This window comes from Cervus canadensis, chromosome 13, assembly GCF_019320065.1.
Source record: "Cervus canadensis isolate Bull #8, Minnesota chromosome 13, ASM1932006v1, whole genome shotgun sequence".
In the NCBI taxonomy this organism is placed as follows: Eukaryota; Metazoa; Chordata; class Mammalia; order Artiodactyla; family Cervidae; genus Cervus; species Cervus canadensis.
The window spans coordinates 33,967,698-33,983,224 of record NC_057398.1 but is presented as its reverse complement, the minus strand read 5'-3'; the positions used below and the strand labels follow the sequence as shown (position 1 = coordinate 33,983,224).

Genomic DNA, 15,527 nt, shown 5'->3' with positions numbered 1-15,527 from the left:
CTGAGTATTCTGTCAAGTTGATATATGACCTCTTCAAAGAGAAGATGCTCTCTTTCAGAAAAAAAGCTTTGTCATTTTATCATCACCAAAAAGAATTATAATGTTTGAAAATGTACTTCTTTGTCTGATTTATTTACTAAATATACCAAGCCCAGTTTGCTCAAACAGTATATCTTTGAAACTATGAAAGCCTTCTTTCTTAACAGGTACACTTAGAATACCCTGCTGTATTCACAACTGCATCCAGGTATCACTTGAACTTTACGATTAAGTACATTATGGATCATTAAATTTTGGGGTACTGTGGGTCATACTGCAGTACAAAAATGCACATCATTATAGGTCCCTAATTTTGGACATGCATACTTGATAAATAAATGGCTTTTTAAAAATTGAAACATGCCATATTCTGTGTTCAATTTTTAAACATGCAATATCTATACTAACAGTCCTCTGGCTGGAAGAATGCAAGGCATGCACCGATGCCACCTTTCCTTCTGGGCATGCAATGTACCCGGCCTTGTGCAGACCTCCTTGCTGAATTACCGCAATGTGCATGCTACTTCAGATACGACCCCTGACTTCTGCACTAGCACAGAACTCATTCACAAATGTGCAACAGAAACTCCATCACTGGTGAGACGTCTAGGATTGAAAGAGCTCTGAATTCAAAACCTGAGAGCATAAACACAAAGATCTCCCTTCACCATGTCTCTCGAGTGGGAACAGGAAGGCTTTACAAATCTTTTCTTTTTAAGTAAAGTGTTCAAGTTTTTATTTTTATATTTTTATTTTTTGGCCACGCCGCCCAACATGTGGGATCCAGGCTTCCTGACCAGGGATCGAACTGAGGTTCCCTGCAATCAAGTGCAGAGTCAGGCTTGGGTCCTTTATCACTGGACCACCAGGGAAGTCCCACTTTACAAATCTTAAGTTCATCATTGGGATGAACTAAAAAGGGACGTGAATTATAGACCAGAAATGTTTTATAACAAATGTTCATACCAAAAATCTGTAATCAGTCGGTCATGTGGGTATACTGCAAACTTTTTTAAGTTAAAATGGTCACATTTGTTTCTGCCGCTTTTTTTTTTTTTTGCTAGTTTCTTTTTGAGCTAATTAAAGTGTCAACTAAGTTTTTAAAGTTACAATGTAAATATGGTGCTATAAAACTAGTGCTGGCTTCACACACCATTAAGTTAAAGAGAGTTGCATGTCCACACACAGAATGACCACAATTATCAACTTAGGAAAAATGAGACATTCCTATTTCCAGATATATTTTCTAGGCTTTCCGAACTACTGAATTCCGGTGGAGAATTTAGTTTTTAGTTTCACAGTACAGTTTTCACAGTCTGCTCGCATTATAAATACAAAACATCAAAACGAATTAAATGGCAAAGGCATTTTTTAAAAGGAAGTTGTTAAAGGAGAAATTAGCAAAAAAGGAAGAGAATGCATGTTCCAATAGCTTGATGGGTTCCTTTGTGTGTGTTACCTTATTTAGTCCTCACAACCTCACCATCTTCTCCAATTTGTATATGGAGAACTGAGATTTGCAGAATTGAGCAGCCTACCCAAAATTATACATAATAGTTAACAAATGGCAGAAGGAGTGTTGTATGAAAGGCAAGAAGGTTAACAAATGGCAGAATGGTGACTTGAAGCCAGATTTATCTGGCTTCACTCCTCCACTCTGATGCCTCAAACAGTATCTCAGGGCAACAGCAACAAAAAATAAATTTTTAAACACAATTCTTGTCTTTTCCAAAAGTCTGTACAGAAAACACGCATTTAGAAATTTCCTGTGGCATGAGGTTGAAACTGATGACAATTCCCTTTTCTCAATTCTAAGATGCCATCCTTTATAAAACCATGTGTTGATTTTATTACAGTGTTTTAGAGTGAAAAAATAGCTCCATGTAAAACGTACACATGGATCTGAAGCAGATCTGAAACGTAAAAGAATGGGTCTAAGAATCAGGGCAGCCGAGGACTATTAGCCTCATTCTCCAATTTCTTGAGCATATTGATTGCTAACATACCCCTGGAATTGGCTTTTACAGTCTGCTCTACTGAGATCATAAATGGAGGTTTATGTGACTCAAGGGTAGGTTATTAGGGTAAGACAGTGGTGCCTAATTTTTTGTTTTGTTTTGCTTTAAATCAAATGTCAATTGGATAAAGTATGTTTGAATGTTAGGCTGATTCCCAAAGAAAAACAGAAAACACTTATATCCACTGAAATGAATGAGAACAACTTCTGATGCGAGGATTTTTAATAAATTCTAAGAGTTAGATGTTTCAAACCGGAGTATTTCAAATAGTCACAGAAATTTGTGTCTGCCTTGTCTCACTCATTCAAGACGTGAACTAAAAGGCACAGGTTAATTGAAAATACTTCTACCATGCAAAGGATGTACAATAACAATTATTATCTCTGGGTGATATCCCTTGCTTATTTGTATTTCCAGAATGTACTACAATGAGTATGTGTTTCCTTCATAATAATGATCTCTGCTTGTCATTTTATAAAAAAGACTTATATTTTTCTGTCCATCAGTTACAACTACTGTGTCTTACAAATATTGTAGTTACATGACATTAAAGAACAACTGAAAAATTCAGTGGAGGGGAAAAAGATCATTTTTATAGACCAAAACAAAAATCAATTGATGGAGCTAGTTTTATTGATCCTGCCTATATTGTGAGCTTCTTTTTAGTGTGAAAACTTGGCAAATGTAGAGCAGAATTTTTGAAATTGGAAGTATACTTGAAATTTCAGTAACTGTAGTCATCACGGCTACAGAACTGAGAATACAGATATGCAAGTCACCACATTTATAGAACTGAGAAAACACATGCCCAAGTCACCACATCTACAGAACTGAGAATACAGATGTCCAAGTCACCATGTCTACGGAACTGAGAATACAGATGCCCAAGTCATCACATCTATAGAACTGAGAACACATATGCCCAAGTCACATCTACAGAACTGAGAATACAGATGCCCAAGTCATCACATAAAGAACTGAGAATACAGATGTCCAAGTCACCATGTCTACAGAACTGAGAATACAGATGCCCAAGTCATCACATTACAGAACTGAGAACACAGATGTCCAAGTCACATCTACAGAACTGAGAATACAGATGCCCAAGTCATCACATAAAGAACTGAGAATACAGATGCCCAAGTCATCACATAAAGAACTGAGAATACAGATGTCCAAGTCACCACATCTACAGAATTAAGAATACAGATGTCCAAGTCACCACATCTACATAAATGAGAATACAGATGCCCAAGTCATCACATACAGAACTGAGAATACAGCTATTCAAGTCATCACGTCTATAGAACTGAGAATACAGATGACCAAGTCATCACATACAGAACTGAGAATACAGACATCCAAGTTACCCCATCTACAGAACTGAGAATACAGATGTCCATGTCACCACAAATACAGAAGAACTGAGAATACAGATGTCCAAGTCGTCACGTCTACGGAACTGAGAATACAGATGCTCAAGTCATCACATCTACAAAACTGACAATACAGATGTCCAAGTCATCACGTCTACAGAACTGAGAATACAGATGCCCAAGTCACCACATCTACAGAATTAAGAATACAGATGTCCAAGTCGTCACATCTACATAAATGAGAATACAGATGCCCAAGTCATCACATACAGAACTGAGAATACAGACATCCAAGTTGCCCCATCTACAGAACTGAGAATACAGATATCCTAGTCATCACATACAGAACTGAGTATACAGATATCCAAGTTACCCCATCTACAGAATTGAGAATACAGATGCCCAAGTCATCATGTCTACATAAATGAGAATACAGATGCCCAAGTCATCACATACAGAACTGAGAATAGAGACATTCAAGTTACCCCATCTACAGAACTGAGAATACAGATGTCCAAGTCACCATATCTACAGAACTGAGAATACAGATGTCCAAGTCACCACATCTACATAAATGAGAATACAGATGCCCAAGTCATCACATACAGAACTGAGAATACAGACATCCAAGTTGCCCCATCTACAGAACTGAGAATACAGATGTCCAAGTCACCACATCTACAGAACTGAGAATACAGATGTCAAAGTCATCACGTCTACAGAACTGTCAGTACAGATGTCCAAGTCATCACGTCTACAGAACTGAAAATACAGATGTCCAATAACCTTTGGTTACATTATGTTACACAAACTCAACTAAGGGTTACTAAGTTTTGTGTTCTCTTGAAGAATTACAGGTGTTAGACTCATTCAGGTTGAGGAAAGAAAAGAATCTAATAATGTCCATGTTAAAAAAACAAGGCCTGTGATAATTATACTTACTTCTGAATTCCCTTGCATGGAAGACAGGCAAAGCAGTCTTCCTTGAGATTGTGAATACAACCATACAAATAGAAACTGTAGCTTCTGCAGGTACAAGGAGATTGCTACTCTAAGGAGAGCTGCCAGGATCACATATCTGAACTTTGCACCCATAACTTGGGAAATGGTCCTCGTGTTACTGGCTTGGACTTATACAGTAATTAGAAGAGTAAGACTTTGGCCTGTGACCATCCAGCTATTAAAATTAAAGACAACCCTGAGATTACCCCCCAAACATTCTAGGCTGAAAATAATCACTTTAGGGTATTGCTTCAGTCTCAACCCAAACCGCGTTGCACTGTAATGCACTGAAGTGAGGAAGAAAAGCAACAGCATTGAAAGCCAGCAGAAGCCCACGGGGTTTCTGTCCATCAGACGTCCCATGATCATTTATGGATAAATGAAGTAGGCCTGCTTCAGAAACTCGTAGCAAACAATGGCTCCATGGGTAAAGCATTAGGCAAAGCGGCTTCATTACATCTACTTGTGATGCTCAGCCAGGGAAATGTGTCATGAGTCAGTGGATCTTGGCAGGTATATTCTTGCAATGCTGGACGTCAGAAATGTACAGGGCAGCCAGAGGCGGCTTTCTGCTTAGTTACCTGTTGTTCTGAGAGCTGCAATAGCTCGTGGGGGGGTTTAGGAAAAGAAAGGTCTTGCCATTTTCCGGATACCTCATTTGGATTGCAAAATGAAAAAGACAGAGAGGCCCAATAAGAACAACACAGAGCATGTTGTCTGCAATGTAACACACACCACTGTGTTCCCAAAAGATTCATTTCCTAAAAGAGGCAAGTAAGACAGAATTACTTTAGAGATTTTAATGAGATGCCACGTCCCACCTTCATCTCTCACTCCTCCCTGAGCCGACTGGGCCACTTGGAAATTCACCTAACGCCATGTTTAACTAGAGAAGTGAGACATCCGAGTTGCTGACAGACTCTGTTCCTTTCCTCAATTAAACAGCTCACTCGCAGGCATTGTTAGAGAGCTGCCCTTTGGACGAAAGTGGAGAGAACCACACACAAGTCTATGTGTGACCTGCAGAACTTGCTAGCGACCCACTGCAGATATTTGGCTCGACTGCTCTCAAGAATCTGTGCTGTCAACGCTACTTACCAAGATAACTAGCAGCATCTGGTTAAGTGTTTGGAAACTCAGCTGTCAAATAGAAAACCTGTTGTTTAAAAATCTGTGATCAGAAAGTGTTATTTCTTCTTCCTCCAACCAGGGCTCTTTTCCTTCCAGTTGCATGGTTTCACCCACCTTTATCCAACATGGGTAGCTAGGCCAGCAATTTATAAGAAATTAGTTATTTCAATACCGGGAGTCCTGCTGATTACAATACCTGCAGGGACTATAACAGGTTATAAGGCTCTCTTGCAGAAATCTGATCTCATCAGGGAAAGAAGAAATTTGTCTAAGGCAATTTCTATTTTAGTCTCAATACCTTGAGAATAAACCTGTTAGGTAATTCAGCTGTTTTCTATCTTCTTTTTCATCTGAAGCATCCTGGTTTTCTGCTGTAACACTGAATAACACCCTGTTCGAGACACTCAAAATCCAACTGGAATGCAGATTTTCAGCATGTGCACTAAAAAATTTCTTCAAGCTTAGCAATCCTTCAGCCATTTACTGAAGTTGTATCACACCTCAAAGAACTAGGAAAATAATAATTAAAACTGTTGACTCAAATGTCTGTGTTTAATGCTTTCTCAAATAGATAGTTATTGTGTCCAAGACAAAACAAATTCCTCTGACGGCATTAGGATTTGGATGACTCCATTTTAAATTACTGGATAAATTAGGGGTGAAGTCTGGAGGAAAGACTTAAGTGAAAATGAGCTAGATTCAGTGAAGACCATTTGGTGCTTTTTCTTAGCTTTCCCCAAGACTGATAATTTGAATGGGTATTTTCTGATTGCTCAGCTGCTGGAATTAGCCTACTGGCTCCCAATTCTGATGGCTGACATCACTTCCCTTTATATTATCTTTCTCCTTCATTAAATTAGGAGTTGGGGTCAAATTGCCTTTTATATACACTATACCATGAAATTTCATTCTTTCACTTTTCAAATTATTATCTCTGAATATGTAAACCTTAAATGCCTTAACTATGGTCTACTTTATACATTAGTAAGTACATTATCTTCTTTGACATAAATTCCAGGAATATAAATCCTCCTCAGAGAAAGCCCTGCCTCCCACGGGCCACTTTAATCCAGGGACTCAGAGGAAGGGCCATCCGACTTCTCCAGTGGACAGAGAGGACACAAGATCCTACTGGGAATTAGACAAGACACAGATAAGCTGTTCCTCGGTTCAAGGGAACGAACTTGTTTAGTTGCTCAGTCCTGTCAGACTCTTTTGTGACCCCATGGACTGTAGCCCACCAGGCTCCTCTGTCCATGGGATTTCTCAGGCAAGAATACTGGAGTAGTTCACCATTTCCTTCTCCTGGGGATGTTCCTGACCCAGGGATTGAACCTGCGTCTCCTGCATTGCAGGCAGTTTCTTTACCACTGAGTCACCTGGGAATTCATACATCAGAGAAAAATAACCATGTTGGAGGGAACCTGAAAGCTTCTCAGTTCCTCTCTCTCCAGCCCCCTAAGACTTGAGAGGGATGGGGGTATTATGAAATTCCAAGTTTTCATGCATGAGGAGGAGTTTTAGGAACTCACAGCAGAATGCAACAGGCGTTCAGGAAATGAAGGTGGGGACTCTGGTTGGCATGGAAAAGCACTTCTAGAAAATGTACTCTTAAAAAGGATCATTAACATACCAGACCCTAACAAGCTTCCAAAGTGCACAAGCAACTGCTTTTACTAAACTGTTGGATCCTTGCAGCGAACTATATAAATTGCACAGAACATGCAAGATACTATCACTTATAATTAAATTGAATACTAGGGCATGCATCTGTTCTCTTGGGAGTTTTTTTTTTTTTCTTTTTTTAATGGAAAGAGATATTATCTATGTATGCAGAGAGTGAAAGGGAATAGAAAAAGAGAGAAATGGAGATTTGTGTCCCATTTTCCTCTTGTATTTCAAACACAGAGAAATCTGCTCAAATCTCTGAGCCAGCTCCATCATGTGGGACCTGAAATAATTCAACTGTAAGCAGCTGCCTAATTCTAGAGAGCTCTGACTAGTTAAATTTACAATGGCATGTAGCTGCTTTACATTTTTAAAAACTAATTTCTCCTTCAGTGTCAACTTTTTACAGGGATAACTAATATATATATAAATATATATATATATATATATATTAGTTATCCAGTTGTGTCCAACTCTTCGTGACCCCATGGACTATAGCCTGCCAGGTTCCTCTGAACATGGGACTCTCCAGGCAAGAATACTGGAATGGGTCACCATTTACTTTTCCAGGGGATCTTCCTGACCCAGGGACTGAACCCAAGTCTCCTGCATTGGCAGGAAGATTCTTTACCACTGAGCCACCTGGGATCTTGATTTAGGAAGAATGTATAAAAACTCAATTCTCCTGTCACCCTAGGTCAGCAAACTACAGTCTGTGGACCAAATCCAGCCCAATGCAAATGTGTGTAATAAAGTTTTATTGGAATACAGCCACGACTCTCCACTGATGGGACTGTCTGTGGCTGTTCTGATGCTTCGATGGCGGAACTAGATACAGTGATCCTCTCCTTATCTGTGGTTTTGCTTTCCAAGGTTTTAGCTGCCACAGGTCAACTGTGGTCTGAAAATATTAAGTGGAAAACTCCAGAAATAAACAATTCATGAGTTTTAAATTGTGTGCTGTCTGAGTAGCGTGGTAAAATCTTGGTCCTGCCTGGGACGTGGATCACCCTTTTGTCCAGCACACCCATGCTGCATATGTGAACTGCCTGTCAGTATAGGCGAAAACCTAGCATATATATGTATGTATGTTTAGGGTCTGGTACTACCCATCCACTAGGCATCCATCGGGGTCGTGGCATGTGTCCCCCATGGATAAGGGGAACTGCTATATTGCAACAGACATTTATTACCTGGCCTTTTAATTAAAAGGCCTTTGAATGTTTGGATTAAAATATAATGAATAAATATTAGCATCAACACAAATGTGGTTATATGGGAAAGAACATCTCCAAAGACATTAGAAGTTTGGGAATTTCTGAAGCATGATCTTTTCTCAGAAATCTTGTAAGTGATTAAATACAGTGTTAGCATAAGGTAAGAAGGGAGGATGTTGGATGTAGTTGAGTTGATAGAGGTAACTGCCATGTTTTATTTTACTTTATTTTTCTGCCATGTTAGATTTTTAAATGCATCTTAAGACTATCTCTAGGACAAAAGTTGTCTAGTTAACCTAAATTCAAGTCTGATTTTAGTGAATTCAATTTCTGGCTTTTAAAAAACAGTTTTCTGCCCGCTACATCCTTTATTATAACTTAAGATGTGTTTGAGCAAACTCCAGGAGACAGTAAAGGACAGGGAAGCCTGGCATGCTGCAGTTCATGGGATCACAAAGAGTTGGACATGATTTAGTGACTGAACAATAACAGCAAAGACTTGTTACAGTCATGTCTGTGCATACTTACAAATCAGCATCAGATTCTAAAAATCTCACTGACACTCACACGGTCCACTGAACTACCGCTTCATTTCTTTAAAACACACATTTTCTTGGAACATCCACTCGGGACCGTAATACAGAATGTACAGGTTTCAGACACTTCACACCACCCTGTCTTTCTTCAGCACTGTCATTAAAGTTGGAAGTTGGGTTCACTCCCTTTTGGATAATGAACGTACTGGGCCGGTTCAGGAAGCACAGCTCTGGGTACTGGCTTGGCTCTAGGTATTGACTTACCTCCTAGCACTAGGAAAGGAAGAGTTAGAAAATGAAACTATGTAACTCTAAATAGGAAACAGATGAGTTAAAAGAAAAACGTCAGTATCACCTAGCAAGCCTTCTTGCTTTAGAAATTTCCACACAGAAGTAGTTGAATTTCATGTAGATTATTTTCATCACCAATTACCACTTGCTTAAGGATTTCCTTCTAGTGCAGCCTTGTTTAGATTTAAACGTGTCCCACCAGCCACCTTTTTCATACGGAAGGCTTCTCCCACCAAGTGCTAGAGTGGCTTCAGGGCCTTTCACCTGCTCATGCATCTATGTATGTCTGTATGTGACTGTTCTCCTGTTGTATAAAGTAGCAGTGTTAGTAGTCAGGGTTAGTTTTTATTTTATTTCATTCGAAATGGATGTGAAACTTTACTGGCATACCTAGGCTGCAGCCCCATGCAAGCAAGCAAAAAGCAAAATATTGAAAATGGAAGGTAAAGATAAACTGGCTAGCAGGCAGCTACACTCACCCTTTTGTACAGCCTATGGTCCACCAGGGGGCTTTAGACAGTAAAACAACACCAAAGAGCTATTAGCATGTGAGGGTCACAACAGAAATCTTATAAATAGCTTTATTTCAACAACAACCAAAAAAAGACTATAAAGTAGTTCCTTTTTTTTTCTGGAAAGAAAGAAAAGGAGAGTGGTGGTGGGAGATGTGAAATGAGCATGTAGGAAAGTCACCAATTTATTTTTCGGTCTAAAAATGTTGAGGTCACATGACTTGGTAAAATCCTTAAGAAATGGGACACTTGCTGACTCCCAATGCCACTTCCTACCTACCTTTTCTGAGAGGGCATCATAGGAGATTTCCTGTTTTAATGCTTCTAAGGGACAATACAGATGATAGTCTCTCTTAAGATAATATTCAATATCCTGGATGGAACAGCAACAAAGTGACACTTATTCTAGGGGAAGTGAGTTCAAACTTCCAGGATAGATTTTTAGGATTTCTTCAAGTTCCTTCATTGACTATATAGGCATGGAAAGTGAATACTGACCATGCCTAGTAGACAAAGGTTACTCCAATTTGCCTGTACATTTTTTCTAACATCTGGAATATCAAGGGGCAAGTGAAAAAAAAAAAAAAAAAGAGCCAAGAGAGGTCATTGTTTAATCCCAAATACTGAACAGAAATTCAGACCCAGAATCTGATACTTTCTTCATAACAAATCTTCTTCTTAGCTTCATGAGGTTATTCCTGGTAAAAAAAAAATAAAGGCTGAAGAAAGACAAAATCCTCATGAAATGCTTCTCTACCAGTCTGAAAAAGGAGAACTCTTAAAAACATGAGTGAAACCATTCCTTCACCCAGGCTCCTATATGAAGCAGACTTTTGGGCATTTATAAGTTCTTACCCTCTCAGTTCACCCAATGAAAACACAGTAGGTTGAGGCCAAAAAAAAGAAGAAGAAAATAGGACTGTATTGAGCAGCTTTGCTCACATTCACCAAGGAGGCATTAGTTGTTCAGTAGCTCAGTCGTGTCCTAGTCTTTGCGACCCCGTGTAGCCCACGAGGCTCCTCCGTCCAAGGGATTCTCCAGGCACGAATACTGGAGTGGGTAGCCATGTCCTCCTCCAGGGGATCTTCCCGACCCAGAAAGCGAACCCGCATCTACTGCATTGGCAGGAGGACTGTTTACCCCTGAACCAACTGGAAGCCCAAGAGGCATTACGTATGGATATTTTCAAAGTTCGAGGATACAGAAGAACCAAGGAGAATTCAACTTGAGAACATATTTGTCTGATGTGGCTTAAGGAAGAGCAATGTTGAGGGGGTTTTTCTTGAAGATCAAATCTGCTGGGAGAGTGTTAACCACAGACTCAGTGGTGCTGGGGAGAATCCTCCTGGGCTTTTTGTTTTGTGGGAGGAAGAGGGAGAAGGGAGAAGACTGTGAACACGCATGGAAAAGGCACAGGGAAGGCCCTGGTATTGTCACCAAAGGAAGAGCAACTCCTTGATTTGGCTGCAAGTCCTCTAAGGCAGGTGTGACTAAATCATAAGGAAGAGACTGATTTTGGTAAGGCCTGGAGAATTCCTTTCATTATGTCCTGGTCCTGCCCCATATTTTTATATGCATTTTCTAACAAGACTTGCTATTTCAGAGCATTGATATGGGATGTCTCATCACTTAGCTAATCATGGGGAGAACCCCCATCACCGCAGGTGGAGAGCAAAAGGACTGCAGAGGAATATGGTAAAAGTGCCTCAGCTGCCCTGGCAGCAATCCTGGCTAGAGAGCACTGTATATATCCTAAAGAATGTTCCTTTTAATTATTACTGTGCATGTGTAGCTCTGTCCACTTTCCCTTCCGTGTTCATATAAACAAATTATTTTGTTAATATAAGTAAACGTGCACACAAGTAGCCCATTAACCCCTAGTAAGTTTCAGAGTTAAAATATTGCCAAAGTTAGCAAGCAGACAATTTGAGGAGGAAAAACACTAAAGTGAAACCTCTGAGGAGTCACACTACACCCAGAAAGCTTGGGCTCTGGGTACAATTAAATGGGAAGAAATCAGACATTAAAGAGCTTGCTTTCAAGTTTGGGTCTGTGAACTGCATGGCTCCTGATGGATGGAAAAACAACAAAACCATGTGGAGAGTCGTCTGAACACAGCTCAGACGGCCAGTGTCACAGAAGTGAGGACAGAACATTAACCCATGTAAAGAAAACAAACACGCGGTTCACCGGCCCCTGAAATCTGAGTCAAGGACCCAGTCTTCACCAAGGCATCTCAAGCTCGGGAAAACAGAGCGAAAGGTTTAGCTCTCAAGGTGCCTGTCCTTTCTTGCCCAGTTTCCTTCCAACCACCTCTCCTGTTTCCCGTCACAGAATACTGGGAATTGATCGGTTGATGGAGGGTGTTAGGCCTGACACCACCAGCAGAGGGCACAAGTTATCCAGTGGAAACTACATCAGAAAACTTGGTACTAGTGATTTCCCATCCTTTCCTTCAGAAGAGAAACTTTTGTCTTTTCTGTTTGGACACACATTAGCACAGTAAGGGTTTAGAGTGAAGAGCACACTGCTGAAGAAAAATCTGGAATGAAAAGCTAGTCAGCTAAGTTCTCCTCGAACCAAAACAGAAAAACACTGGCACGATCCCTGTGACTCAATACACACACAGCATCGTCTGGAACAGAGAGCAGGGTTCTCACGACTCTGTCCCTAGATAAAGAGTTCTGTTATCCTGGTGTCATTTTAGCCTGATTATTTGTGGGGCGAGGGGTTGGTTAGCTTCACCTAGGAGTTTATGAGTGGTTAAGGCAATGTGGGTGATTTCATTCTTCTAGATGACGAAAATGTCAAAATGAGGGTAAATGTACCTGTGGCGACAACGGCGTAGAAACCTCATTATTTTTCGAGCAGCCTGGTCCTGCTTTTTGGTTAGCAAACTGCTCCTGAAAAAGCCAGAATATGAATTACTGTCACGAGAACGGTGCTGTGAAGTTCCGTGTGTGAAAGCTAAAAGCAAGTCAGTGGTGCGAGAGAACTTTTAACCCAACAGTTCATGTAGCAAATCCAACAGCACAAGCCTGTCTCACTGATTTGAGTCTGAGCATCACTGGGAGAGATGGAATGAGGGGAGTACAAATGCTTTCACCACTCAAAGGGAGACAACGGAAGGACTGAAAATAAGATATCCTGTTACTACTCCTCAAGTCTTTATAAGCTCGATTTGTTGAAAATGGAATTAGACAGACACTCATTTGCCTGTGTTTGGGCTGTTCTCAGTTAAGACATTCATTCTCTCTTTGGGCTATTATTTTAAGACTTTTTTTTTTTTTTATGTGGACCATTTTTAAATTCTTTATTGAATTTGTTCAATAAAGAACCTAAGAGCTGACTCATTGGAAAAGACACTGGCGCTAGGAAAGATTGAAGGCAAAAGGAGAAGGGGGCAGCAGAGGATAGCATCACCAACTCAATGGGCATGAACCTGAGCAAACTCTGAGAGACAGTGAAAGACAGAGGAGCCGGGTGGGCTGCAGGCCATGGAGTCGCAAAGAGTAGGACACAACTTAGCGACTGAACAACAACAAATTGAACTGGTTACCCCTACTGCTTCTACTTTATGGGTTTTTTTTTTTTTTTTTTTTTGGCTGCAAGGCATGTGGGATCTTAGCTCTCTCACCAGGGAATCGAACCCATACCCCCTGCATTGGAAGGTGAAGTTTTTAACTACTGGACCACCAGGAAGTCCCTGGGCTACTGTTTTCTAAACTTTGGTCACTGTATTTTCTAGTGCTAAAACTCTTTATGACTCTCTACAAAATGGAATAGCTCAGCTCTACTTACTTTTCCAAGGTCTTGGGTCTCGTGTCACCCGCGCACTGTGTGCTAAGTCCTGTCCAACTCTATGCGACCCCTGGACTGCAGCCCGCCAGGCTCCTCTGTCCATGGGATTCTCCAGGCAGGAATACTAGAGAGGGTTGTCATTTCCTCCCCCAGGAGATCTTTCTGACCCAGGGATCGAACCCACATCTCTTTTGTCTCCTGCACTGGCAGGCAGGTTCTTTACTACTGCGCCACCTGGGCGGCCCCAGTTGACTATATTAGGGTGCCACCTTTCTGAGTAGGAACTGTGGTCCTTGCAGGTTCTGATACAAATTAAAACCTGATGGGACATCAGAATGATTGGGCGGGGAGTGGAGAGAGACAGAAGGAGCTAAATGGACCAAACTGGGCAAAGGGCACAGGTGTAACTACGGTAACACAGCCTCTAGACTGCTCTGGGAGGAAATCACTGAAGGATGCTTTGCTCCCTGTGCAGACAGACCCGCACATCTGCAAGGGGCTGCTCTTTTGCCCGAGTCGGGCTTCTCCTGGCTGCCACCCGATCTCCACCCACCTGAGCTTCTGCTGTACGATGACTGCTGTCCGGCGCGCCTGCCGTCTCTTGCCACACTTCTTATAACTCCGGTAGAACTTCTGGATCAGCACAGCGGCACGCCGGCTCTGCTGGAATTTTTTTTGTTCATAGTAACTCCGGAATTTGCTCTGGATCAGGATGGCAGCCTGGGTCATCTTTTTGTAAAGTGCATACTGTAGGGGCACAAGGAGAAGCAGAGCAGTAACAAGGGGAGCCACACAGGTGGGCTGTCCTCCGAGCCGCCCGGGTGAGGACGGCAAGAAGGAAAACTACTTTTCTCTTTCTTTTCGTGTTCTGTTCTGGTTTTCATCATAAAACAGGCAAATGAGGCTTCTTTCCACCTACCTTTCCAAAAGGCAAAATGTTACTTTAAGAGTCGCCTTCAGACAATGCACTGCTTTAAATGTGTTTTCCCCCACCTCAAATATCAAAACTGCTTACCCTTCTTGCAAAAAAGTTTTAACAGCAGTAAATTGAGACATCTGAGTTGAAAAAACATATTTAGGAATTAAAATTTAATGATTTTGTTTGTTTGTTTTTTGCTTTGGCCAAAGCTGCTTGGCAGGTGGGATCTTAGTTCCCAACCAGTGATTGAACCCGTGCCCCCTGCATTAGCAGTGTGGAGTCTTAATCTCTGGACCACCAGGGAAGTTCCAGGAAGTAAAACTTTACATGTTGAAGATGAATATTTCCTATCCGATTTGGAAACATTTTTAATTAATCCTTTTTGGATGCTTCCCAATTCCTGCCAAACACAAATCCACTTAGCAGGCAGCATCTGACTTCTAACTAGCAGTTCCACACGACATATTTCTGAGTTACAAGGTCCCAAATACAAGGCTTATCATGAAACGCTGACACCTTTAAGCCACTTTAACCTGCAAAAGATTAATGCTCGTCAGACCAACACAGGGGTAAAGCATGAAACCTGGAAGGTGGCCCCAGAGCCGGGGACCACTTAGGAGCCAGTCCCTGCGCCCTCCGGCCAGCCTGCCACAGAGATGGAAAGTGAGGCACGAAGGCATGCTCAGGGAGAATGAGTCCTCTTCCCTGCCAGGCACGAAAAACGCAGAGTTCTGCAGATGTTAGCAGAGGCTCTGTCCAGATTGCTAACCACTTAGACTCTGGCTCCAGGGACCAGAAGTCACAAGCGAGGGCTCTGCTCACAAGAAGCCAACTTACCATGAGAGGGACAAGTGCTCCTCAGAACACCCCTGTGCCTAAGCTAAGTCTCTCTCTGCGTGTAGGAGGTAGAGTGAGGGGCAAAAACTGACTTCTCAAAAGGTTCCAGGCATAGGGCCCTGCTGCAAGAACCCTCTTGAGTCTTATCTGATCCACTTGACATTTTCATCTGGCCCAAA

The 15,527-nt window shown here is 41.4% G+C and overlaps 1 protein-coding gene across 8 annotated transcripts in view; it reads right to left on the bottom strand.

Moving 5' to 3' along the window:
* The window catches only part of LOC122451780 (calmodulin-binding transcription activator 1), a 664,205-nt gene that overhangs the window by 4,666 nt on the left and 644,012 nt on the right, over positions 1 to 15,527 (bottom strand). For 4 of the 8 annotated variants that reach the window (XM_043484680.1, XM_043484682.1, XM_043484684.1 and 1 more), the window contains 3 exons: positions 14,146 to 14,339; positions 12,620 to 12,694; positions 9,758 to 9,788 (listed from right to left, as the gene is read on the bottom strand). In XM_043484680.1, coding sequence (XP_043340615.1) covers positions 9,758 to 9,788; positions 12,620 to 12,694; positions 14,146 to 14,339 — 300 coding nt within the window. The remainder of the gene's footprint in view (positions 1 to 9,757; positions 9,789 to 12,619; positions 12,695 to 14,145; positions 14,340 to 15,527) is intronic. The other 4 variants (XM_043484681.1, XM_043484683.1, XM_043484685.1 and 1 more) reach the window with 1 other exon arrangement.